The 25,733-nt window shown below is 54.7% G+C and overlaps 9 protein-coding genes across 9 annotated transcripts; 4 read left to right on the forward strand and 5 right to left on the reverse strand.

Moving 5' to 3' along the window:
• Positions 1–142: 142 nt before the first annotated feature.
• On the reverse strand, positions 143–1,162 carry A1O3_05520 (uncharacterized protein; the record flags this gene model as incomplete). The annotated part of the gene is made up of 2 exons (XM_007735641.1): positions 143–917; positions 975–1,162. The coding sequence occupies 2 exons, from the start codon at positions 1,160–1,162 to the stop codon at positions 143–145; spliced, it is 963 nt and encodes a 320-aa protein (XP_007733831.1).
• Positions 1,163–1,957: 795 nt separating this feature from the next.
• Positions 1,958–2,579, reverse strand: A1O3_05521 (uncharacterized protein; the record flags this gene model as incomplete). Its single annotated transcript, XM_007735642.1, has 2 exons — positions 1,958–2,128; positions 2,262–2,579. 2 exons carry the CDS (start codon positions 2,577–2,579, stop codon positions 1,958–1,960), a joined length of 489 nt encoding a protein of 162 aa, XP_007733832.1.
• Positions 2,580–5,292: 2,713 nt separating this feature from the next.
• On the forward strand, positions 5,293–5,520 carry A1O3_05523 (arylsulfatase; the record flags this gene model as incomplete). The annotated part of the gene is made up of 1 exon (XM_007735643.1): positions 5,293–5,520. The coding sequence occupies one exon, from the start codon at positions 5,293–5,295 to the stop codon at positions 5,518–5,520; it is 228 nt and encodes a 75-aa protein (XP_007733833.1).
• Positions 5,521–5,650: 130 nt separating this feature from the next.
• Positions 5,651–7,202, forward strand: A1O3_05524 (arylsulfatase; the record flags this gene model as incomplete). The annotated part of the gene is made up of 2 exons (XM_007735644.1): positions 5,651–5,848; positions 5,943–7,202. The coding sequence occupies 2 exons, from the start codon at positions 5,651–5,653 to the stop codon at positions 7,200–7,202; spliced, it is 1,458 nt and encodes a 485-aa protein (XP_007733834.1).
• A 631-nt stretch (positions 7,203–7,833) lies between these two features.
• A1O3_05525 (uncharacterized protein) lies at positions 7,834–8,400 on the forward strand (the record flags this gene model as incomplete). Its single annotated transcript, XM_007735645.1, has 1 exon — positions 7,834–8,400. One exon carries the CDS (start codon positions 7,834–7,836, stop codon positions 8,398–8,400), a length of 567 nt encoding a protein of 188 aa, XP_007733835.1.
• An 876-nt stretch (positions 8,401–9,276) lies between these two features.
• A1O3_05526 (uncharacterized protein) lies at positions 9,277–10,579 on the forward strand (the record flags this gene model as incomplete). Its single annotated transcript, XM_007735646.1, has 5 exons — positions 9,277–9,312; positions 9,383–9,434; positions 9,504–9,552; positions 9,616–9,667; positions 9,719–10,579. The coding sequence occupies 5 exons, from the start codon at positions 9,277–9,279 to the stop codon at positions 10,577–10,579; spliced, it is 1,050 nt and encodes a 349-aa protein (XP_007733836.1).
• A 2,269-nt stretch (positions 10,580–12,848) lies between these two features.
• A1O3_05527 (AGC/PKC protein kinase) lies at positions 12,849–16,463 on the reverse strand (the record flags this gene model as incomplete). Its single annotated transcript, XM_007735647.1, has 4 exons — positions 12,849–12,910; positions 12,964–15,600; positions 15,654–15,920; positions 15,974–16,463. The coding sequence occupies 4 exons, from the start codon at positions 16,461–16,463 to the stop codon at positions 12,849–12,851; spliced, it is 3,456 nt and encodes a 1,151-aa protein (XP_007733837.1).
• Positions 16,464–18,305: 1,842 nt separating this feature from the next.
• Positions 18,306–21,387, reverse strand: A1O3_05528 (uncharacterized protein; the record flags this gene model as incomplete). Its single annotated transcript, XM_007735648.1, has 4 exons — positions 18,306–20,216; positions 20,264–20,899; positions 20,947–21,249; positions 21,298–21,387. The coding sequence occupies 4 exons, from the start codon at positions 21,385–21,387 to the stop codon at positions 18,306–18,308; spliced, it is 2,940 nt and encodes a 979-aa protein (XP_007733838.1).
• Positions 21,388–21,788: 401 nt separating this feature from the next.
• A1O3_05529 (uncharacterized protein) lies at positions 21,789–24,060 on the reverse strand (the record flags this gene model as incomplete). The annotated part of the gene is made up of 2 exons (XM_007735649.1): positions 21,789–23,386; positions 23,439–24,060. The coding sequence occupies 2 exons, from the start codon at positions 24,058–24,060 to the stop codon at positions 21,789–21,791; spliced, it is 2,220 nt and encodes a 739-aa protein (XP_007733839.1).
• Between the last annotated feature and the right edge of the window lie 1,673 nt (positions 24,061–25,733).

The following is a 25,733-nucleotide window of genomic DNA, read 5'->3' on the forward strand; positions in this document are numbered from 1 at the left end:
AGTCTTATTAGGCGTGTCAATGTCCATCTCAGACCACTACGAGAGGACCATGTCGGTAGTACAGGCATGTAACAAGGCAAATTCACCCCAGGAGACAGAGTGAGTGGTGCGTGCCCTCCACGATTGACTAGATGATCTACTTCTACTCCCGCTCCCGCTCCACCGCCTCCTTGATCTTCGCGATGCTCAACTCGCCTTTGCGTCCCCAGCCGCGCTGTCCACTCTGCACGGAGGGCCGGAAGGCCTCGTACATATGGAAGGCAGTCTTGTTGAGCTCCTTTGCATCCTCGTCGCCGTCACCACCGGCCCACGTGGCGACCGCATGGTCCATGGCATCCTTGACGCGAGTGTAGTCGTGGTCGCCGCCGAACTTGGCTTGGAGAGGTCCCTCGCTCCCGTGCCGCGGTTTGCCCTGGACCAGCACGGTTTCGTTCGCAACATCAACCAGGAGCCGGAACCCCATGACCTCGATCTCAACCTCGCGATCCGCACCGGCCTTGTCGTGGGCGCGCGCTTTCTGAGCCTCTTTGCGCTTTTTAGCCTCTCCGTCCGCCGGGTCCGCCGGCTCGATCGTACCGATCGCCCGCCCCTTGGAGATCGCACATAACGTCGAAATGGCCGAGCCGATTGCGAGGCATGTCGGCCACGATAGGTCTGGGTGCAGCCGCTGTGCGACACACGCCGCCCACAGCTGCAGCACGGGGGCGCGGTTGATGATGATCGGTTTATATTGGTCGGCAACCTTGGCCTCGGCAGGGCGGTCGGGGTCGGACAGAGCGACATCGCGGGATTTGGGCAGGTGGCCTGAAGGTTGATTTTGGCTTTGTTCTTGGTCTGGGTTTTGTTCTTGTTCCCGTGCTTGTTTTAGCTTCCGCTTCCGCTTCTGCTTTTTCGCCGCCGGTGAGCTTGAGGTTGAACTTGCACCGGTGCGCTGGGTGTCGTCTGGGGGGTGGGTGCGCTTGCCAGAGGCTGACTAGGACTGGGGGTTGCTTGCCTTTGCTTTTGTCTCTGATGCCGCTGGCTTGGAGCGTGTGGGCTTGACGTTCGACTTGACTCGCCTCGTCGAGGGTTCATCGTGAGGCGGTAATGTCGCGTTGGGGCCCGTGGTCTGGAGAGTCTCCAGGTGCGTCTGCTTTGCTTGACTTCGCGTGGTGGCCGGCATCGCGTCCGGCGTCCGTAGATCCGACGGCGATCTGCGGCAGGACACCTTTAGGGACCTGATTGCCGCGCGGGTGCAACGACAGTCTATTCCAATACCACGGCAACACACGGACCGACATTTCCTCGCTCCGGAGGAGAAGGAGGCATGACAAGAGTACAGAGTACCGAGTACAGAGTACCGAGTACAGAGTACATCTACGACAAGGGCGGGTGTGACGTCAGACCAGCTCTCTAACCCTAACCCTAACCCTAACCCTAGTATTTCACAGCTACAGGTATTTCTTTCAAGGATCCAGTCCCCTCAACCTCAGCCCTTCCCATATAGCTATATGCTAAGTGAGCACATCAGACCTGCCGACATTGACTTCCACCTCCACCTCCAGCCAGTGGCACACCCTCGCCCTCGCCCTCGCTCACGTCCTCCGGTTCCATCACATACATGCCCGGCATGTTCAACACGCGACCGACTTGGTCTCGCCGCTTTCAAAGATTCTGCATTTCCCATCCGCCCCCTTGGCTCCAGTCTTGGCCACGGCTTCTTGGTAAGCGGGAGCGTTGCCGTTGATACTAGGCGGCGCCATACAGGTCAGTCCTGACTCATTACGTGCGCGCGACGAATGAATGGTATAGGGTATAAGGTATAAGGTATAAGGTATAGGGTATAAGGTATAGGGTATAAGGTATAGGGTATAAGGTATAGGGTATGAGGTATAGGGTATAAGGTATAGGGTATAAGGTATAGGGTATGAGGTATAGGGTATGAGGTATAGGGGCCAAGCCCTTTATAGAGGTCAACTCACCAAGGGGTCCCGTCAGGGCACGGTCGACACTTGTACGACGCCGGCTTCAAGCGGTTGCTGTACGTTGCCCCGAGATTGGGCGTGCCCGGGAACGTGAGTTTGCCGTCCGTCATCTGTCCGCTGCATTTGCCGCCGTAGTAGAATTTACATTGCCAGCCTTGGGGGGGCTAGAGATGATATGGCGGGACATCGATTAGCTTATATACACGCATAATGCATACTCCAACGAAGAACCCGCAAGAGTCTGCCAGCGAGGGCAGGTTCTCAAGGGGTTGAAAGTGGAATGTCATGTCAACTTACGCCGACCGAGGTGCCTGCATCCCAGAGGAAATCCATGCAAGCCCCATCAGTGAGTTTGATCCAGGCACAACTTCCCTGCCAGTTCGTCTGGTCGCAGACATAGACCCCGGCGGGAGGTGATCGTTTATGAAGGCCTGCGTGCTCGTGCTCGTCCTCGGACCCGTGGTGCTCCGGGGTCGGAGTCAGAACTGGTGTGTCGTAGATGATGTTGGTGTTGCTCTCGCTCTCGCTCCCATCATGGGCATGGACCACACCGGCGAACGCTGCGAGCAGGAACGGAGACAGTGCGAGAGTGAATGTGAATGCGAATGCGCGCATGATGGAAAAAGGGGTTCCGAACGATGGGTAGGGTAGGAGGATCAGAAAGAAGTCGGCCGTGGTTGTGGTTGTGGTTGCACCTGTACGGCAAATGCTGCGGGACGTAGGGGTCTGTTATTTAATCTGCTGGACCAACCTGATCGTAGACAGTCCTCAGCAAGGAACAAAGACACGGTGCACTATTGACGCCCCAAGCCGGACTGGCAAGGTCCAGGTGCAGAGGGCAATTTGCCGACATCTCAGTGGCAGTCGCCTTTGTCATGAGACATTGCCAGCATGGGACAAAGAAGGAGAGATTCGAGATTTAGATTCCGTCGGAAACCTGGAAGGCTGGTACTGTGCTGCGTACTGTACCACTCACGAGTCACCAGCATACCACATACCACATACTACATACCACATACCGTGCGCCGAAGATGTCGTGTAGGATAATATCGCCCCTCCGACCCAGCAAGGCTGAGGGCGCATCGCATCGCATCGCCCACAAGGCAGGCAGTACCTGGTGCCGATATCATGGATACTTACTGGTTGGTGGCCACGAAGACCCAATTGCAAGAACGTCGATCTGGAATGCGCATACCGAACCGATACTGGACCATAGAAGTTCCATGCAGGCCGGCCGCATACCAATCCCAACCCAATAGGTTGCAGACTTCTTTGTTCGTCGACAGTGACGGTGACACTAGTACTATTGATATTGCCGTTGCTGTTCCTGTTGCTGTCCTGTCCTGTTGCCATCTCCTATCGCTGTTGCTGTTGCTGTGCCTGTCTCCTGTCTCCTGTTGCTGTTGCTGTTGCTATAATTGATTCGGAGCCCACATGCAGCCGTCCCACCGCCCAAAAAAACTCTTCAGGGGCCCCATCCCATCCCATCCGCCACCACAAAGGGCAACAAAGACTGCAAAAACAAACAGACCCAGACCCAGAATGATCAGACGGAGACTTGAACTCCGGACCTTGTCCGTGTTAAGGACACGTGATAACCAACTACACCATCCGACCGTGATTGGCTGAATTTGTTTCAATTTCCGGCGTGGATTTTGTGCGTTTCAAAAATTAAACAAAAACTTGCACAGTAGCCATTCCTAGAACGGTATTGTGTGTACGGATACAGTGGGTATGTATGTGCTGTGTAGGTTCCCTTGAGGGCTACTGCACAAGCTCATAGGCGTCTGAGTCTGCTGTCGGCGTCAGCGTCGGCGGAGGAGGATGAGGAGGGCGGAATGCAGATGAGATGTTGTGAATCCCCATCACATCTTATCCCATTTCATATTCGGACACTGGCCTTGACATCGACATCGACATCGATATCGACAACGGGCTGGCCAGAGCGGAAATGCCATGAACCATGTAGTAGGTGAGCACTAGCACTTTCACTTTCGATTTTGATGTCACCGTCACAGTCACATCATGACTCAACAGGTCCTATGATGGCGACGTGGCTGGCGATTGTAGGACGTAGCAGTTGGCATGGTCTGGTCTGGTCTGGTCTGGTCTGTCGGGTTCCATCCGCTGGAGTGAGGCTTGGTCGTTGCCTGGAAGGAGAAGTGCCTATGTGTACACTGAGACTCAAGTCATGAAGAGTACGGGTGCCTGAAGAACTCGGCTGTGCTGTGCTGTGTGTGCTGTGTGTGCTGTGAATCTATCAAGACCTCAACTCATATGAGACTAACACTGACTCGTATTGGGGTGGTTTGGGACGAGTGAGTGTAGTCAGACTTTCCTTGACTGCCGTCCCCTGGTCGTATCGTGGCGTCGCGAGAACTATCCTCCATATCTCGATCTCATCGGCAGAAGACAATCGAGGTCTCGCGAGGACTGTACATGAACGACTACATGCTCTGCGGTCAAAGAGCCCAGTTGGCTGCTTTGCCTGAGGCCGCTGAGTGGCTTTCAAGGCCCTAGGCTGGCTATTCATTCATACTGTATGTACCCTACAAGGCTGGCGGCCCCTATCTGTACATTTTTCGCGGCGCACAGGCTTAGGCTCCCGTGGTTCGTTGCGGACCATCTCTTGCTTGGTACTGTACTACTGTCCTCCATGTCGCTTGCTTGGTACTGTCCTACTATCCTCCATGTCGACATGCTCCTCTTCTGGCCTTCGTCCACATCAAGTGGAAGTGGACCAAGCCGAGCGTCGGGATCTTGCAACTGTCCTGTCCTGTCCTGTCCTGGCCAGCCCGGCCCGGCTCACGGACAGTCCGGTCCGGGTCTGCGTCTGCATCAACTTACTGTACAGTGTACATACATTATTCACAGTATGTATTATGTACATAGTACCCACCCCACGAGGATTAGGGTTACAGCACCTACAGTCCGGAGTGCGTAGTCTGTTGACATCATTATTGCTTCTGCGCGCGGCGAGGGGCTCAGGCATAGGTAAGGTAGGTATCTAATTAGGTACAGTAGTTATAACGTGAGCGAGGCTCCCCAGCTCGTCATCGACGCCAAGATCTATGACAGGCCCAGGCATCAGTGATGGAATGGAAATGAACTGAATTGCCGTAGAATAGATATAAACTCCCAAGTTGGACGCGGGTTCCCGGCTCCAGGCTCGGCTTAGAGACTACCTAGTTATCTAGATAGCCTATTCTGCATTCTACCTCCCGTTCCCATTCTCTATCCTTCCCACCATCCTCACCGGACCGGGCCCGAGCGACGCGTCGTGAAACGAAACATCGACGAACCGTCCCTTCCTGTGGCCTAAGCCGTCATGGCGGACCATCCAGACCCCGGCGCGGTGCCGGCGCGGCCCAACTTCCTGGTCATCGTGGCCGACGACCTGGGCTTTTCAGACGTCGGCGCCTTCGGTGGCGAAATCAAGACGCCGCACATCGACAGTCTGGCCGCCGAGGGCGTCAGGCTGACCGACTTCCATGCCGCCGCCGCCTGCTCGCCTACCCGGTCGATGTTACTCAGCGGCACTGATAACCGCAAGTAGCTTGTCCCTCCTAACCCTTCCTCTAACCCCCACCACTCGCTCTCCCCCTCCCGTTTCCGCTTCCCCTTCCCGTCCCCGGCCTCTGACCGTTCCTAATCCTTCTCTCGCAGACATTGCCGGCGTGGGCGCCATGATCGAGTCAATTCAAGAGTTCCAGAAAGGCCAGCCGGGCTATGAGGGCTACTTGAACGACCGGGTCGCCGCGCTCCCGGAGCTCCTGCACGACGCCGGCTATCTGACCCTGATGTCGGGCAAGTGGCACCTAGGCATGACACCCGACCGCTACCCGTCGCAGCGGGGGTTCGACCGGTCGTTCGCTCTGCTACCGGTAAGGACCTCCCTCGATGGTCCCTGGGCCTCACTCACATCCGTCCGGTGGTCTCCTTATGCTGCTGACAGTCCGATCTGACGTTGCTGAGCAGGGCGCCGCCAACCACTACGCATGGGAACCGCAGTTGAAAGAAGGAGAGGCGTCCGGCTTCCTGTCTCGCAACAGTAGCATCTACGTAGAAGACAATACCGCCATCGCCCCGGAGGATCTGGGCCCGGGCTTCTACTCTTCCGAGTCCTTTGCCACCAGACTGGTGCACTACTTAGAGCAGCGCGACGAGCATCAAAGGCAACAACCGTTCTTTGCCTATCTTCCCTTCTCGGCGCCTCATTGGCCGTTGCAGGCCCCCGAGTCAGACCGACTCGATTACCGGGGCGTGTACGACGAGGGACCGGACGTCCTGAGACAGAAGCGGCTGGCACGTCTCGAGGAGTTGGGCATCATCGCACCGGGCACGAAGCCGCACGATGTGATTGCTCCGCCCGTCGATCGCCCTCTCTCGCGAGAATGGGACACCCTGAACGAAACCGAGCGGAAGTTCTCGGTGCGGACCATGGAAACCTACGCGGCCATGGTACAGAACATGGACAAAAACATCGGTCGCGTCATCTCGTACCTGAAATCCTCCAAGGAGTTTGACAACACCGTCGTCATCTTCATGTCGGATAACGGGGCCGAGGGCTTGTTGTTGGAGGCGTTCCCGGTGGTGCGGGAGAACATCTTTGACCATATCGACCGGTACTACGACAATAGTCTGGACAACATTGGTCGAGCCAACAGCTATGTCTGGTACGGTCCTCGGTGGGCCTCCGCCGCCACGGCTCCTTCCCGACTCTACAAGACGTTCTCCTCCGAAGGCGGGATCCGAGTGCCGTTCATCTTGAGATATCCACGATTCACCAAGTCAAGGGCCGGGACGATCGATAAGTCGTTCGCGACCGTGATGGACATTACACCAACTATCCTTGATCTGGCCGGCGTCCAGCACCCCGGGAGCAGTTACCGGGGCCGCAGCGTGGTTCCCGTGCGAGGCAAGTCATGGCTTCCGTACTTCTCAAGCCCCCGAAAGATCGAGTACATCCACAGCGAGGAGACGGTGACGGGCTGGGAGCTTTTCGACCGGCAAGCGCTTCGCAAAGGCAAGTGGAAGGCCATCAATATCCCCGAGCCTTATGGTCCCGGCAGGTGGCAGCTGTACAACTTGGAAACGGACCCTGGGGAAACAGACGACCTGGGGCCAAGCCACCCAGACAAACTTCAAGAGCTTCTCAAGCATTGGGACGAATACGTCCGAGAAGTGGGCGTTGCTGGTGCATCGCCGCAATACGGCGTCCTCAAAGTCGACGGCTGAATACACGGATACAACCCAGACATTAGACTTTGATACCTGCTACAAACGGGAGCAGGAGTCTAGACTTCCATGGATGGAAAACCGACGGCCAACTGGTGTTGAGCCAGAGCCAGGATCGGCTTGGGTGTGGAGGAGATCTCTCTACACCGTAGCAGCGGTGAGCGGTGAGGGGTAGCGGAGTGATCATAGAAAACGACATGTAGACCCCTGTAATGTCGTGGTTGAGGCAAAGACCCCCAGGTTAGTCAAAGGTCTCACTGGCCCGATCATAGGGAATGCTGTACGCCCGGGGGCATCCATAACAAGGTTTGTCCTATCATGTTAGTCCCATATGATCATCAACGGTTCAGATACCACTGTTCAAGCTACCCTCGCTTGGACTGGCGGTCGGTCGCGATAAGGACACCAGAGCCGGAGAAGGGCCGACCACTGCCATCTAGTTATTCATCTGAACGACTTCAAGCTGTCATGTTCCATGAAAGGAAACCCCATAGACCAACCGTACTGTTTCTCAAGCTGTTGCCCTCACCGCTGGCCCACAACCGTGCGGTCGACACTGTAGTCTGACACAAGGCCCTCTCGATTTCACATGCGATAGCGAGTAAGAATTGGGACCTGATTATTCTTCATAATGAGTCAAAGCACGACAAAGGTCGAGGGGCTCCCGGAGTTCTCTCGCCATATCACTACGCACAACGCCGACGGCGTGGCGATCTTTCAGACTCCGGACCCTGACAATCTGTCAGCGGCAGCAACGTCGTGTCCCGCTCCGCCCATCTCGACCTTCCCAACATGGACCAACTCTCCCACGTCGGCATTTGGCCTGGCATACGCAACGCCGACGATTCCCGCCGACTTGGACGCCAACGCCGACCTCGACACGTATTATCAATACCTGCATAACCACCCCGGGATCACGATCCAAGGTGGGTCGGTCTTGCGTGTGGTCGACATGGCGCCGGGCGCAGTGTCACCGATGCATCGCACGCTGTCGTTAGACTACGGGGTGGTGCTGGAGGGTGAGGTCGAGTTGGAGCTGGATTCGGGCGAGACGAGACGGCTGCCACGGGGAGACATCTTTGTGCAGCGTGGGACGAGGCATCAATGGAGGAACCCGAGCGAATCTGAACCTGTGAGGCTGTTGCTAGTACACCTCGATAGCAAGGCGGCGGGCGAGGGGGAGGGGAAGGGAACTTGAGGGATGCTCGATCGGGCCCCTAAGCCGTGGTGTCGTGGTGTCGTGGTGCCGTGGTGCCGGTTAGGCTTTGGAGAACTGGAGAACTAACCAAATGTTAGTCGTTCGACCAGGGATGGAGGATGGGGGATGGAGGGCAGCCCACCCGCCGGTGGGTTTCTGAATTGAGGAAATGGTGTTGGGGTGCCCGCGAATGGTGAATTGGGCCCCTTGAGCATTAGCCGGTGTCGTCGGCCGTTTTCCGTACCTATAGTATGGGAGACAGCACAGCGAGGAGCGTGTTGGTTGGTATGGGTCTGTACCTGAGGTGAGGTAAAGGGCGTGGAAGGCGTGCGAATAACCGGCATTTCGAATGACGCCTACTATTCTATCCGCCGTTGCGGCTCCAGCCCAAGGCTAAGGAGGCCCCCGGAGATATCGGAGTTCTTTGTTTCTGCTTGATCTCCTGCCCTGGTAGGTGCCTGGTGCACAGCCTAAACCCATCTAGATAGGAGAAATCGCTTGTCAGACGCTAGAATCACGTCATTTGACCCAACTCATGCCTAAACTCAAGCCTGCGGTCTGCGGTTGTCACGGTCACGGTCACGTCATCCTGGCTCTCCCAGCGTGATAGGCACCTAATAGATACGTATGTAGGTACCTACAATACTGTAGTGGGAAACGCAGCTGTGCGCAGGTCCGGCATCGCAGCCTGCGGCGTCTTCCATCCCACCTTGGCCTCCTTTCGATTTTCCTTTATTTACGCCAGCAGCCACTTTCTGTCCTGTGTCTTTTCTCTCTTGTCATTTCGTGCTACCTTTGATTCAACCAGGCAGACACTCCCAGACCCTCCCAGATCCTCCCGTTCTCCCATCCTCCATTACACAGAGACCTCTCGCAATGGCAGTCCGATCGGCATTTGACCCCAAGGACATGGTGAGCCCATGGTCTTAAGACAGACACTCAACCCTGCATTTGCTGACTGCATCCCTCCACTGTGCCACAGGTCTTCCGCCATCTTGGTCCTACTGGCCTAAAGGTTTCGGTCTTTTCCTTGGGTACGTGTACAAAATCATCATTCACATTTGGCCTTGGCCATTAACAACAGCTGACATGTTGATGTCTAGGTGGTTGGCTTACCTACGGCGGTACGCAAAAGGGCAACATCGTCAAGGAGTGAGTCGTAGTCATGATCATCCGGCCGCCCGTGCTTCATTCTTTAACCATGACCTCCCTCAGAATCCTACAAACTGCCTGGGAAAACGGTATCAATTTCTTTGATACCGCCGAGGTGAGAACGATCTTGCAGACTCTGGCATTTCCAGTACCTAACCCCGTCTAGACATACGCCAATGGACAATCCGAGATTGAGATGGGCAACGCTCTCAAGGAACTCGACTGGCCACGGGACGAATACGTCCTCTCCACCAAGGTTTTCTTTGGGACCGGCCGAAAAGAACCAAACACTCGGGGTCTCTCTCGCAAGCATGTTGTAGAGGGTCTGAAGAGCTCCTTGCAGCGGCTTCAGCAACCATACGTTGACATTGTCTTTGCTCACCGACCTGACTACGCCACCCCGATGAAGGAGATTGTGGAGGGCTTTACCCAAGTCATCCGCAACCTCAACCTGGCCTACTACTGGGGCACGTCTGAGTGGTCTGCCACCCAGATCACCGAAGCAACCCTGATCGCCGAGAAGTACAACCTGATTGCCCCGGTCGCCGAGCAGCCGCAATACAACGCATTTCACCGTGAGCGCTTCGAGGTCGAGTACGCCCCGTTGTACAAGGAATACAAATACGGCACCACCATCTGGTCACCTTTGGCTTCCGGCCTGTTGACCGGAAAGTACAACGATGGTATTCCCGAGGGCTCCCGTTTGGCCAACCACAAGGATATCTTCAGCAACGCCGTCGAATCTCTACAGAAGCCTGAAGGCCAGGCTAAGATCGAGAAGGTCAGGAAATTGTCCAAGATTGCCGAACGGTTGGGCGGTAATACCTCGCAGCTGGCTTTGGCCTGGGCTGCCAAGAACGAGAATGTCAGTACGGTCATTCTGGGTGCCACCAAAGTCGAGCAGCTCGTCGACAATGTAAAGGCTCTGAAGCTTCTGGAAAAGCTCGACGACAAGACTGTGCAGGAGATTGAGGAGATTCTGGACAACAAGCCTGCTCCTCCAAACACTTTCGGGAGGTCCAGGTAGGCGGGATTCCCTCGCCCCCTTATCGCTCGCAGGTATCTCGAACAAGGCTGTGACTGCCCAAGCCCGAGCACAGTCTGTCTGTGCCAGTCTGTTCACCAGCTGATTTTCAATATATAGACGTGAATGGCGCCAGAGGTCGGCCCGGCTGTAGACGTGGCAGAGGAAAATAGGTAGAACAGAATTGAAACGCTTTCCGTGGACCACGGCACACCATCCCTTTCTCTTGCCCTGTGAGTTCCTGGTGCTCTCTATCACCGAGGCTATCTATCTTCCCAACAGTCATTGGATTTGATTTGAGGCGCTGCTTGGGGCAGGATGTCAGGTTGTCATCGGAACAACGTCGATGCCCTCGTTCGATAAAGGTGACTCGAGGCGTGGGAAGATCCTCGGTCTGCTGTGAGGAGGACGTCCGCCGTCTGGGAGGCTGAGGGAAAGAAAGGTAAGTCTTGACAGAGGTAGAATCCCCTCAACTCGATCATAACTGCAGTCACATCAGCTCCCTGTCTGGACCAACACAACAATATAGAAGCAGTCTACCCCAGCCCTACCTGCGTAGGCAGGAATGCCTCTCCCGCCCGAATGAAAGTGGTGCTGGGACTTGCAGTAACTGTCACATGCAGCTTGTCGGCCTGAGGCGCCAGACTAAAAGTCAAAGAACCCCCATTCAGGAAGACCCTTCTCTCTCAGAAAGTGCACTATCTGATCGACTTTCCTTGTCTGGGAGTGGGAGCTGGAGCGGGACCGGGAGCGTCTGTCTGTCTATTAGGCATGGCTGAGTCACAGTCGGGGGTCAGCGATCGTCGTGCAGTTCGGAATCTGCGGCCCTCCATGAAAGAAAAAAAGAGCAAAGAGAAATGAAATTTAGAAAAGAGTCGACGGCCGTGTCAACATGACACTGGTAGTGAGTGAGTTGAGTGTGACGGCTGTCTGTGCCGGTGCCGGTGGGTGGACAAGGCTGTGGCGGAATAGGGGCGGGTAAGTAAGTACCAGGTGTGTATGAGTAGTGCCGGCACGACTTGCTTATATATATACAAGTATATACTCTGTACATATGTCCTGTACATAGGGTACTAGGTAGGTGGGTACATAGGCACATAGGCACATAGGCACATAGGTAGGTAGTACCCACAACCACAACCACAACCACAACCACCCCCGAACACTGCACTTCATCCTAATTCGTCCACGCGGCCATCTGAGATCCTGTTGTGGTCAAAACAGGTGTTACGTCTACGTCTACGTCGCTAGATCGAGGTCGAGGTCGAGGTCCAGGTCCAGGTCGAGGTCCGTGAGGACTTGTATTCACCTACAACTATCACTCCGTCGTATTACATACCATCGTCTGATATGACTATTACTACTTAACTTAGATCACTCCCGCCGCAGAACACTTCCCACGCGTTACAGTCACTACTCTCCCCTAGGTGCCCCCAACAGAGTCCAAATCACTAGTATTCGACCAGCGATGGCGATGATCTATGACCACTTCCCTCCTCACCATCCTCCACACACTGAGACAGACAAGTACTGTATTGTGATCCCGGATATCCATCGTGTCACGCTTCACACTTCACCCAAACTGTTACACCACGACAGCCGCAAAAAGGACAAAGTAACTAATTCACTCGTGAATCAGCCACTTGGTGTATAGAACCGTCACACATCGGGAACAAATGATCAGTTGGTGGCTTTACCTGGCTATCACCCCAAACCTCTGTCCTTGCTCTCGCCCCCCTCGCTCGCAAACGTCACTGTGACAGTGACGGCGACCTTGACCAGCGTCACGCCTGATTTCCATCCCTCGTCGCCGTCGCCGTCGCCGTCTCGTCGGACCATCATTCATTCTCTCATACATCGTTCTCGCCGTCTCTCTCGCTCGTCTCAATCCAACTCTACACTATGTGACGCGTCCAACTTGCGCAAATCCCACTCCATCAAAATGTGAGACCAGAAATGACCTATGGCCATCCTGAAATCTGTACGCTCACTCGTTCACAAAGTCTAGACATTAGTCTCCTTGCCCGTGCCTCCCGTTCCACGATGGACCTGAGATCGCCTTGCCTACGCCGATCGAACGTTTTGGCCATTGATGGCCACAACATCCTGTCTTTCGCTCTTGTACCAGCCTCGGTTCTGTCCTGGACTCTCTTCACAAGTGCGGAGCGACCAGCGGATTCGTCCTTTATGATTCGGTCCTTCCTACTTGGACGTCTTCCTAATCGGTCGGGCTCGAAGCATCCACCTCGTCCGGTGAGCCGGTGATCTCCTCCTAGATGAAATCGGCCGAATATGAGAAGCCTCTAAATTCCTCCTGATGAGCCGGTGAAAGCACTGCGCGAGAAAGGTCAGTCGGGGTCATTGATTAGAGCACAAGTTGCACTTACCACTCTGCACCGGCGTCAGCACCGGCGTTACGGTGGTGAACTCCTGGTCAAAGTTGCTGGTGTCCTTCTCGTTCTTGATGGTGGGCTTGAAGGGCGTGGGCACCCGCTTGTTGTAAATGTCATCCCAATTGATTCCTTTGAAGAAAGCGTGACTCATGACTTCCTGCGCATCACCGGGCCCGCTGCCTAGGCGCAGTTCCGGTTCTCTTGTCAACAGCTTCTGCAGAATGGATACGCTGTCACGGGGCATGTGGATCGGATACAGTGGTTCGTCGGCGAGAATTGCATCATAGATCTCGTCTTCGTCCTCGCCGCGGAATGGAGATTGTTGAAGGAGCATCTGGTAGATGAGGACTCCGAAAGCCCACCAGTCCACGGCGCGACCGTACTTCTTATCCAAGAGGATCTCAGGGGCCATGAACTCGGGGGTACCACAAAAGGTGGATGTCGTGGATCCATACCACATATCCTCCTTGCACAACCCGTAGTCACCAATCTTGATATGGCCGTCCAACGTCAGTAGGATGTTGTCCAGCTTCAAGTCCCGGTAGATGACGCCGTTCTCGTGAAAGTATTTGAGAGCCAGGCAGACCTCGGCGGCATAGAATTGAGCTCGCTTAAGGCCAAACTGTCCACGCTGAATGTGTAACATCAGATCTCCGCCGGAAATGTATTCCATGACAAAATAAACTCTAGTCTCTGTCTGGAAACACGCGTGCAGACTGAGGAGGAAGGGATGCCTCTCCTTGTTGGCGATCAGGAAGACCCGTTTCTCGGACTTGGTAGATTCGACTTCGTCATTTTCAATGATGAACTCTTTCTTCAATACCTTGATGGCGTATAATTTCTTGGAGCTCTTGGCCTCGGCGAGCATGACCTTTCCAAAGTTGCCCTTTCCCAAGACAGCCAGGAAGTTGAAGTGGTCGAGACCGATTCGAGGTCCTGTCCCCCGTCCAGATGGCGGGGCCGCCACCTGTTGTGGTTGCGACGGCACCGGCTTGGCAGGGGCCGGGGTGTAACTGGGCTGGACCTGCTGAGGTCTTTGCTGAGGAACCAGTGCCTGCTGTGTTGCGTGGTGTGGTGCTTGTGGTTGCATTGGCGCTCGATCGTACTGCTGATACGCGCGAGGATCATACGAGGCATGAGGCGGCTGCGCTTCTGGCGCGGGCGGTCGTGCGTTGGCATATCGATCGGCGGCCGCTTTCTGCGGACTGTAATCTGTGAAGGGCGCATTGTACTGCTGCTGGGATGGGGGTCGATTGGCGGCCGCGGCGGCGGCTTTGATGGCTGTCGCCGAGACAGGTCGATGAGGAACCGGTCTCTGCTGCTGTTGAGACTGGGACAGCGGAGGCTGATTGTACATCAAATTCTGCGCCGCACTCTTCGCGGCGGCAGATGGCTTCGGAGGCTCGGGATGATGGTCGTAGGACTGGTTGGATATCTGCGGTGTCAGCATATTCGGCTCTGAGCTGTAGCTCTGGGTAGGCGACGTGGGGCCGAGCCTGGCCGAGTTCGGCCTCAGGGTTCGTCCACTCATCCCGGAGCTAACAGAAGCGGACTTGTTATGGTGCTTCGTGCGTTGAATGGTCTCGAGGATCTCGTTGGCCACGATCATGGACATGCCGCAGAAGTCGGGAACCAAGTGCTGACACTGCGCGTGGCAGGTGAGACCACACTCGGTACATTTCTTCGCATTGCGCCTTCCTAAGGGCAACAAAGAACCGCAATGGCAACACCAATTGGCGCCGATGTTTGAAAAGTTGTCGAAACGATGTGGGATCCGGTGGTTGATCTTCTCCTCATCCGGGTCCGTCTCGTAGTTCGCCTTACTAATGCATTTGGTGACGACTTTGGGATAGCACTTGGTGTGACACGTGTATTTGCAGTCGGCACACTGCATGCCGGCGGAATATTTGAGGAAATCTCCACACAGCGCACAGCGCATGACGTTGTAGAATTGCTGCTTGACGAACTTGTGCCCTTGCTTCTCGTGCACTTCTTCCTTCTTCTGCCGCACCGCACCCTGGCGGTTGAGCCCAATGTCGAACGGACGCCGGGCGCCTGTCTGTTTCTGGAAGCTCATCGTGAGGTGGATTCTGCCCGCCGGCTCTAGGGAGAACCAAGAATCAATCATGAGAGGTTGGGCGTGTTGAGGGAACCCGGCCGCAGGCCCCGCCCCCGCCGCGTCCCCAGGAGGCATAAAAGGGGCAGGTTGTTGAAAGTCGGGCCCTGGTTTCCCTGGGCTTCCCCCGTTGGCCATCTTATCAGCCGGCACCCATCCATTCTGGTTGAACTCGGATTCGATCTTTTTTCGACGCATCTCTTCCGCGATGTCTGAAATGCGGATCCAGAGAAAGCCGATCGGGGTGGGCCGGTCGCCAGCTTTGTCATATACGGTCAGTTCAATCTCGTTCGCTTTGTCGATGTCCACATGATGGATTTCTTCGGTCCATTTGTCGGTCCGGGTGGCCCGAGTTTTGGCTCGGATATTGTCCTCCACCTTCATGATGACGAACGTTTCGGGACCTCTTGAAAAACGAGACGAGGCCGCATGGTCCACGTCCTTGATGGCATGGATGCGCATTTCCAAGTGTCCCGTTAATGGTTTCCGCATGTTAGGAGCGTTGAGGCTGTCATCTGAGTTCTAATCAGACATTGCCGGACTAGCATCGCGGGGATGTTTCACTTACCGTCCGCCCCGTCTGCGGATTCGATGTCGACGTGCAGGTCCATATATCTCTTCAACGCCTGTTTCAGTAATTGGACTTTTTGATTGCTCTCGATGCGACGTCCTTCTGCATCCAATCTGCTTTTCCTGTCGCCCTCGTCTTGGTAAAGGCGCACCATTTTCTCGATGCCTGCTTTGTACTGCTTTTCGACAGACAGTTTGAATTCGAGTTGGGACAGCATGAGCTGGATTTTAGGCCCGAGATATGGGGTGTCATATTTGATCAGATCTGAGATGGCACGTGAGCACCCGGTCAGTGCATTGCGGACTGGAGCGACCTACCTAGTTTTGAGAAGTTCGGGCGCGGTTTTGGAATGGGAGTATCGTAGGGTCTAGGGTCGCCGTAGGGAGCTCGTGGTGGCATCATGCCGGTGCCGCCCTGGCTGTACCCGCCTGGACCTGGGTCTCCATAGTCCGCTCTCTCGCCGGTGAAATACCCTCGCTGGTCCTTGGGCGGCGGAGTAGGGCCACCCCCGGCAGGATAAGGTCGGTGACCGCGACCATCAGATGTCTGGTAGCCCGGTCCGCCGTGGGCGGGTGGCGCGGGGGCGCCGTCCTCCGTCGGACCGCCTCGCTTTCGTAGCTGCAACTCTTGCAGTTTGTCTTCCAAGTAGCTAATGTTCCTTCGCCCATCGCGGATGTTGCTGTCGACACGGGCCTGTACGGTGGCGTTGCTGGTCGACTGTCGCATGTGCGTGGCGGCATTGATAAGAGCTTTTTCTCGCTCGATCTTGCGGTGCACCTCGGCAATTGCCTGGTCGGTGTCTGCCATGGTCGCGGGGCTGGGGAGCGAAGACGGACGTGGTGGATGGGGCGATGCCTGTTGGGCTTCAGTCTGCACCAGAGTGCAGTGTCATGGGCCAAGTCGAGGGGTGGTGAGCTGACAGGGCCGGGGTGGGCATTTGTTGACGAGGACAGGCAGGGTTGAAGAAGAATAGGAAGAATGTGCCCGCTTGGGAGAAAATCACATTAGTTGTTGACCGGCGCACGAGAATAGGGAGGGCGTCGAGAGATTGTAGCACGGACGGCCAGGCGAGCAGCGACAGACGTGTAATGTGGTGTGTAGTGTGTAGGGCGTAAGGTGTAGGGTGTAGTTGATGTGGTGTTGGTGATGGTGGTGGTGGTGGTGGTGATGGCGGTGGTGGTCGGGTTCCAAGTCAACTCGCCCGGTCCACCTGCGCACCTGCGCTCCTGCGCTCCTGCGCTGGACCTCGCGCCTGAGACTGACTGCGGCTGCGCCTCCTCAGTACCTAACTAACTGCAATGCTCGCCACACCGTTTGCGCCTTTGCCACGCTCGAATTGCTCGGCCGGAACACTCCGACGGGGACGAAGAATAATGGCCTCGAGAAGGGAAAAGGCACAACAATATGGTGTCCCGTCTACTGCAAATCGAGCAAGATGGTTCAGAGGAGAAGATTACGCAGTGACACGCTACGCTGGCTGTGATGATGATGATGATCTTTCTGCTTCAGGGCGCCCGTGGTGAGAGGCAACCGGATGGACGACGTCGCTGACCTCACCCACTCCTCGTGGCTTCCGCACAGCAAACACCCAACACCTAATAGCACCCTAAACTACCTGGCTTATGGGGGTCGGGCTTGCATCTGCATCTTAGTGTGTGGACTGGCACAGAGCCACCAGAGCCCATCCATGTCAAGGCGCGACAGGGGACAACGACAACGACAACAGCACATGCGACGCCAAAAGATCACAACATGCAATGCACGCGCACGAGAGCAGCGATTGGGCTCAGCCTCCTCAGGCTTGACCTGCCCCAGCCCGTCCCTGCGATATCCTCAACCTCGTATGCACATCTGTTCAGTTTTGGTTTGTTGTTTACACATTGCAGAACATTAGGTTGAAGCATCCCTCGGCAGCGCTCGTATTCAGCTCGTCTCTTCTTCTCCTCCGTATCAAGTCCAATGAGATCCCACTATAGTCGCCGACCGGTCAGAGTCCTGTTGTTGTAGCCACATGCTGCCGGGTTGTAGCACCTCTCTACACTACCCCTCCACCAGCAACCACGGCCACCACCACCACCACCACCACCACCCCTACCGCCGCCGCCGCCGCCACCACCATCAGCCCGTTCCCCCGCCAGACCGCCTCTCCACTCCCCCCTCCCCTAGTCGCCGCTCACGATGCAGCCCTACGGTACAAACGACGCACAACCAGAGATAGGCCAGAGCCATCGAGCCTCGAGCTCGACATCCTACGGACTCTGTATGAAGGCCACGTATCCCCACTTGTCTGTCGCCGTACCGCATTTAGCACGTTGGGTAGAATGCAGCTGAGACTTGGGTCTTAGACAGGGTCCAGTTTCACTGCACTACAGGGTACCATGACACATAAATGCGACCCTTCAATGTCTCTCTAAAAGATCTTGGCCATCCGAGATGCTTTCGTAGTGTTGTTTAGGTGCTCCGATGGTCCACACAGGTACATCCTCTCATGTTGTCATTCATTCACGGCGCCAGGTCCAGTACCTAGTGTACTCCGTACCTGTCTGTCAGATTTGAAATAGCCAGTATCCTCCGCCTTGGTCCCTTGTTGATGACGGCGCTTACTTATGGCAGCTCTCAGCTGTCACTTGGGTTAATTATCTCACTGCATCATTCTACAGCTGGCGTTGTTCCCATAACTCCGCGCCCAAAGAACTCGCTCACCGTGTCGAAGCGATGCTGACTCCTCGCGAGTGCCGCTTTGAACAAGTCGTGCTGCTCGGTGCTCTCCAGTTGCTGCCGCCGGATTGCCCGGATCGTGTCGTTGCCCGGTTTGCAGATCGGACATTCTACCTTGTCATCTTCATCTAGACCTGCTCCCGGCTTGTTCAAGCATTCTTGATGAAACGAGTGTTTGCACATAAAGTGGACTGTTGGCAGAGTCAGGTTTCGGCTGCACGATGAGCACCGCCGTGTTTGAAACACTACCGGCTTCGAGCCAAGATCGGCCAGTTCAGACTTCTTCGATGCGGTCTCTGTCCGGTATGAGTCGATCAACCGTCGGTTGGCTTGAATTTCTTTTCGTTCCCTCGAGATGTTGTCTGAAAGATATGCTTTTACCATCCCCATGGTCACGGCACCACCTTGCGACAGCACCTTCACCACCTGGAGAGGTGCCATCAAGTTCTCTTGGTCAATTCTCCGTAGCACGGTTTGGAGTTCTTCCTTGACCCCGGGCTCTCTCAAAATTTCGGTAGACGAAGAGAAATAGGCAAGGGCAAGCGGGTATAGTGAGGGGTCTTTGGAACCGTACTTTTTGAGGGACGATATGGCGCCGGACGTGTCTTTTGCAGAAGTGTACGATCGAAAAATATCGGCGTACAGATTCTCACGTTCCCTTATCAGTGTCGTCCCCGCCGGGAACTTGGAAAGAGATGACAGAAGCAGGACGTTCGAAGTATCAATCGACGAGTCATCCAGCGACTCTTGTTCTTTATCAGCAATCAGGCTGATGGCTTTGACCTGCCACCTTTCCCTCTCTGCTGTGCCTGTGGCCACGTTTGAAGCCTCCAGATACATCTCGAACAGCGTGGTCGACAGATCCGACCTGTCCTCCTTTGACACGTTTTCTTGGAGTAAGAGAGCTTCCAGAAAGGTGATGAACTGTGACGGGTGAGCCAGGAAAGATGAAAAAGCGCTCCGAGGCCGTGGTACGCTGTAGGCTGGAGGCTTGCGTTCATCCGGGGCAGAACTCTGGTCGCTGCCCGCTTGTTCTTGACTTGCTAGAGCCGCCCCATCCGTAGGTGAAGATCGACTCATGAAAGGTAAGGTCCAAAGAGCTGAGAGCGTTTGAAAGGCGCTTCCACCCGTCTGCGCCTGAACTTCGGACACGGCGGGTACATCATTTTTCGGCGCATACTGGCCTGTGTAATACTCGATGAAGAGCTTTGTGGTCTCTTCCGGGCAGTGTTGAATAAGACTGCGTGCGTATTTCATCAACACCGGGTAAGCCGAGGTGGCGTCGAGACGCCAGATATACTGTAATGCTTCAGCATACTTCTTGGAGTCTTCTATCAGAATGTCGATGACCAATTCATTCTCGCCATGTTTTGTGGCGAGATATGCAGCCTGGTCAAAGTAGCCTCCCTGCCGACACATTGCAATCGCGGTCTCAACGTCAAACCTCGCCGTTCCGGGAGTACGTATGAATGCATCTAGCTTTTCCGTATCTTTCAATTTGGCGTAGCAATTCAACAGCAACGTCGTGTGGTCGGCCGTGGCACTATCGTGGTCGTGCAATTCTTCCAGATAGTCAATCAAGTTATGTATTCTTTGCGTGTCGAGGAAGCGTCGGATGATCTGGGAAGGTTCGGTGTTCTCGATTGCCCTTAGGTATTGCTGCATAGCTGTATCATAATCGCCTTTCTGGTAGAGGTAGTCCCCATACTTGCGGAATATGATATTTTGTTGTGTTTTATCAGCCCCGGACTTCTGTGCCAAGTTGATGGCGTAAAGGTACAGGTTCCTCTCATAGAGAATCTCAAGCTTTTGCTGCAACGTTTTCTCCTGATACCTGTATAGCTGCTCTGGATTATTAAAAGCAGCATCTCCTGGGAATCAAGTCTTACCTTTCCATCTATTGTCAACAGAAAGAGGTCATTCCATTCCACAAAAACCTCTTTGACCTGCGTAGGCAAAGACTCATTGTGTGCTATGTATTTCAGGTCGGTGTCAAGCAACGTGAAGGAAGAGCTGTTAAACAGCTCGTCAATCTCGTCACCTCCGAGTTTCCTGAAACTTTTCGACTTCGAAACTTGTGTTACTCGTGGTGGACAGACCACAGCAACGTACTCTTTGTACATCTGCACGATTTTCTTTGGGCCCTCGAAGGCATAGCTGGGTCCTCGTCCGTTCGGACCATAGTAGTAAATGGCATCTTCCCGAGCGACTACTATGTCTCCGGTCTCTGTATCCTGTGTCATACAACCAACATTGCAGCCGCGGTTGTCGACGGTTCGTACTGGTTGACCCTGGCCTTTGCCGGATATGATGAGACTGCAGATCTTTGCCGTGGTCGCAATATACAGAACTTTGACTGCGTCTTGTCTGACTTCTAAACTGGTCACCGGATCCTCAGACTCGAAGACAGTTCTCTGCTTTGTTCCTCGATCGTGGATGAAGTCGCCACGAATGACCGTGACACTTCCATTGGCGAAGCCAACTGCTACCTGGCTCAAATCGTCCAAGACTACCAACGCCGACACCTGCGAATCTCAGTATTTGGCTGCCATCTTGAATCCTGAAATCATACAGGAAATTGTCTCCTCCCATTCTGAACCGCAATTGTGCATAGGCACCGAGGTGCTCCTGTCTTCTTCTCAGTCTTGTCCAAGGCCCAAACCCTCAGCAAGGGATCACTAGATAAGTTTTCTGAGAGGGTGACAAGGAAGGGAGTGTCGGGGATTTGCTTTAAATGGGTGACTGCTGCATCGGCGATATCTGAGGCGTGGAAGCTGTGGGCGACTTTGAGAGCCCGAGAAAGGATACGGACTGAGCCATCGGAAGAACCAAGGAATAGGGAGTCGGCTCCGGTCGTCAATGACACGACATCGTTCTGTAACCTTTGTCAGGCGCCAGATGATTCGGGGAGTGATAAACGTACATCGAAGACATACGACCCATCATCATCCGCAGGGACAGGCACTTGAGAAACATTAAAGAAGGGGAATTCTTTCCAGCTGGTTAGTGCCATGGCTTCTTACCCTGCACAATCACATGCAAACGTGCAAAATTCCATGGCAGCACCGCGATTCAGGCCTCAGTTAATTGAGTCTATTCAAGGCACGACCAAGATGCCCGACTTGGTATGTTCTGTCTTGCTGTAGTCGCGCCAACGACGGCATAGAGTCATGCTCCGCCCGATTATTCTATCTCGCGGAGCATTAAGACAAATGCGCAAAACACTGTACGACGGAGATACCTCAGGGAGAACAGATGATAATGTCCAGCATATTCTCAGTAACTTGTTGCATCAAGCATCGGTTACAAGAAATTTCCATCCTCAAGAATCATACAATCAAGTCGTTACAGAACGCATCAAGTCATCCAGTATCATAAGACAAAACAAGCACGTCAGAAGCCGTTGTGGGAGGTCTACTGTTCCCAGCTGAACCTCGGGCTTCGAGTAGTAGGCTGTCCCGAGGACGCAACCGGTTGCTCCTCTCCTTCAGAACTTAGACCTTCCTCTCTAAACCTACTCCCAGTGCTCGGTGAGCGTGATGGCGGACGTCCATGTAGCTGCGGCACCACAAGAGTATCATTCCTTGAAGGACTAATCTGTGACTGGTCCAAAGGGTGTCCTTGAGGCCTGGACGTGGCTTCAGGAGATACAGGACTCGGTATGCTCCTGTTGTTGCTGTTGCTTGATATCCGAGAGTATCGGCCACTGCTTGCACCAACTGGGCTGATGCCCTGCTCGCCAGACGAGAGGGTCCCAAACTCGTGGCTGTTTGTGGGGCTATTCGGACTCACACTGCTAAAATGATTGTGGTGGATCACGGCTGGAGAGTAGGGAGGTACGGGGGACCCAGATCGCTCACTGGCAGCGATGTCGCCATCCTTGCACATTGAGTTGCGGTGCTCGAGTTCCGCAGGGCGTCTAGGGTCATTCCTTGTGGTCGAAGCCCGCTGGCCGCCCGCCGGACTGCTTTCGAAGAAAGTGGGCGACACCGGCGCACCAGGCATTTCAATGGGCGTATCTCCCGGAAGCTCAAAGCGGGTAACTGACGGATCGGCGGGAACCTCGGTGGGATGGCGTTTATCACCAAGCAATTCGGATACGGATGTCTTTGAATCTGGCGTCCGATGTAATCTGCTGAGGAGACTCCGTCGCTTGATCTTCTCGACAACTCCGTCAGCTTTGGGCTTGTTCTTCCTCAAGCAGAGCATCCAGATGAGGGTCGCAACCGCTAAGGCGCCCACTGCGGCGCCCACTCCAATTCCAGCTTTCGCTCCGGTGGAGAGGCCTGATTTGGTGGGAGTGTCAGGTCCAGCCCATATGCTGTTGGCAGGAGGCTCTATTGACATGAGGTTGACATTGTCAACAGCATCTAATGTAAAGACGGCTTGTGAAAGGGAGAAGGAGTTACGCTCATAATCGACGGTCAGATAGGTCTCCTGTAGGAAAGCACGTCCGATGACATACTGGGTCGAGTTGGCAGCTTTCCGCAAGGGGAAGTAGTTCTTAGGCGGGGATGTGAAGTTCGCTTCGAGATTCGGAAAGGGATAGGACAGCTGAAGATTGAATGCGTCGTACGGCAAGGTAAGATCAATGCCATTGGGGGATGAAGGGAGATTGGAGAGTGTGAAGGTGAAGGTTAAGTTCCAGGCCGTAAGGGCATCCGGAGATGATGAATTGTCGTCCGGAAAGATGTAGAGTTGCAGGTTGTCATCGTAGGTCAGATTGAGCGCGGATGCGAAGGAATCGCATACTTTCTCCGGGAGCCATAGGAACGGGGTCGAAGAGTCAATGGTGAATAAAGCAGCCTGAGAACCACCAAGGAGCGTCTCAGGATTGGAGTTCCAATTGGCGGGCAATGCTTCGCCATGTGAAGATGAAGAGGAGACTGATATCGAATTAATGGCGATCACAGGCGCATAATCGGCACTCAGCGAGAACGTCATGTTGTTGGGCGTGAACCGGTTGGCGTCGATTCCTCCAAGCGTCAGCGAAGCCGGAACGCTCTTGAGCCCTGGTGAAGCCCTTTAGTGAACGGATTCGCGACTGGTGTGGGAAAGACTTACGATAAAAAGCTCCTGCGGTGTAGCTATAACTGTGACTGGGGATCAAGCTCGCGTTTTCAACCAGGCTAGACAGCAGTGGCAGAAAGTCCTTTGTACCGTTGAAGCGCGTCTGTTGGACCCCGAGACCCAAAGTCCCAAGCCAGCGATCGGTCGAATTAACCACTGCAATAATCTGGTCGGGGACAAAGGTCTGGTCATCGAGGTGTATGGTATCCAACCCATAGTACCCAACGCCTGCCGTACCAAGCTGGGAGTCAAAGTTCAGGTCATAGAACCCCCTAGGTTTATATGTGGAAGATTCGTTTGCATAGAACAACCCCCCTCTTTTCGACTGGCAAGTACTTGTCCCGTCGCACCCAGCTGGGCCTACCACCCAAGTCTCCTGGCTGAGTGTGCTCGGTAGAACCGAGAGCCACTGCTCTGGCGATCCAACGCGAATATTGATGGTTGACCATGCGCCATCGTAACCGAAGAAATCAGTGCTTGTCGTCGCGACAATGGGCTGTGGGTGTGGTTTGGCTGCAAGACAGGGCCGCAAGAGAAGGCCGACAGCGATCGACAGGAGGTAGTAGTCACGGAAAGCGGTGGAAGACGGGGTAAAGCCTTGTTCCGGGAGGCGCATCCTGTTGCGAGTTACCGTGGCTGGAAGGCCATGGGCACATCGAGGCCTGTTGTTGAACCGAGCGGATTTGAGGGCGGAGCGAGCGAGCGAGCGACAGCGCCGAAATAGGGATCAAGTGAAAGAAACGAGAGTTGCGGTTAGTCGAGCGAAGGGACGTCGGCAGACCGGGGGATCGAAATGGGAGAGCATCAATATACGGATACTCTGGACTTCAAGAGGCAGCGAAAGAAAAATGAATGCTAGAAGCACGGAGTACCTAGGTACATTTTACAATTCCCTCCAACGCGTGGATGGAGTACTACCTATTAGTATTTACTAAGTGCCTACAGGTGCCTACTAAGATCTTGATAGGTGTGCTTAGCACCTAACGTACCCTACGAGTCGGCGCCACCCTCGGCTTTTCCAGGCTTAGGGCTCCTAAGGCTCCGGCAAGTCCCCCACTACCACCTTAATCAACTATAGGTACCTAAGGTACGTACGTAGAACTCCGTACCGATACAGTTGGCTGCTCACTGCGGCGAGTACCAAATTTTGCCAAAGTGACCTTTTTCTGGTGCATGTGTGTCTGCTCCAGGATGGTCCTAAAACCTTAGCCAACTCTGGGGCGAAAACAATTCCAATCACAGGATAAATTCTGTTTCCGAGCCCAGGGGCCAAGTCCTCGCGGGTAGTACATGGATACTCCGTACCTTGCATTGAACTCACACTGTATCCGTACAGAGACTTATATCCGTACTCTTTCCACCCACTGCCACTGCACCCTCTCCAAGCTACTGTGTCAGCAAAAGGTTCCTTGGACACGGGTCTACACTCTACAGAGTATATGACGACTCGCACCCACTACATATCTATTCCGTACACCTGCACATACAGTCCCTACCAGCGGGGCGGGCAAAGCGCCACTTTTTCAGCCTAAAATCCCTCCATGATGTGTTCTTATCCACACAGGAGTTACGTGTCTTGAGAACTTTCGTTCCCACCTGGTAGCGGAGACCGAGGTTGAGCAGGCGCAGTGGTTTTGTGCTGATTCATTGGCGACAGCGGCGTGTCTCAGGTCCGGGTTGAGTGCAGCACATGCTCTTCAGGCATTGGAGTGTCTGGACAACGGGCACCTAACGGGCATTTGCAAGACAAATTGAGCATTGTATCTGTATCCCGGATGTGTGTACTTCGGAGATGGTCGATGACATGCATGGATAAGGCGCGGCCTTGTGGGTCACAGGTCGGGAGTGGCACTGTGTGGCAGGAGATTGTCAACGACGAGAGAGGCGAGCCTTGGGTGACCCTGGTACTGAGTGAACTGTTACCTGAGTTAGTGCTTCTCCGGCGGAGGCGGGCTGGACTGACCTCGTTGGTGGACAAGCAAGCCCGTTCATCTCTCTCCCACTAGGTGCCCACTGTCTGATGGGCACCTAGATGGGAGACTAAATCCAGGTAAATCCAAGGCTGGTCACCCGCAGCCAATCTCTGCCCAAGCTGCATGATCAGGCTGCCTGCGCCCCCTGCGCCGGAAATCCTTGACCACGGAGAGTGGGTATCAAATTGGTGCTGTCCACTGTCCATCGCTGCCTCCTGCCCCCTGCACCCTGCACGCCCGAAAAGATTCTGGTTAGCACCGAATTAAGGTAACTCAAGCACCCTGCAGTGCCATCTCCGCCCCATGAGCCTGGCCT

This window comes from Capronia epimyces, assembly GCF_000585565.1.
Source record: "Capronia epimyces CBS 606.96 chromosome Unknown aczIQ-supercont1.4, whole genome shotgun sequence".
Lineage (NCBI taxonomy): Eukaryota > Fungi > Ascomycota > Eurotiomycetes > Chaetothyriales > Herpotrichiellaceae > Capronia > Capronia epimyces.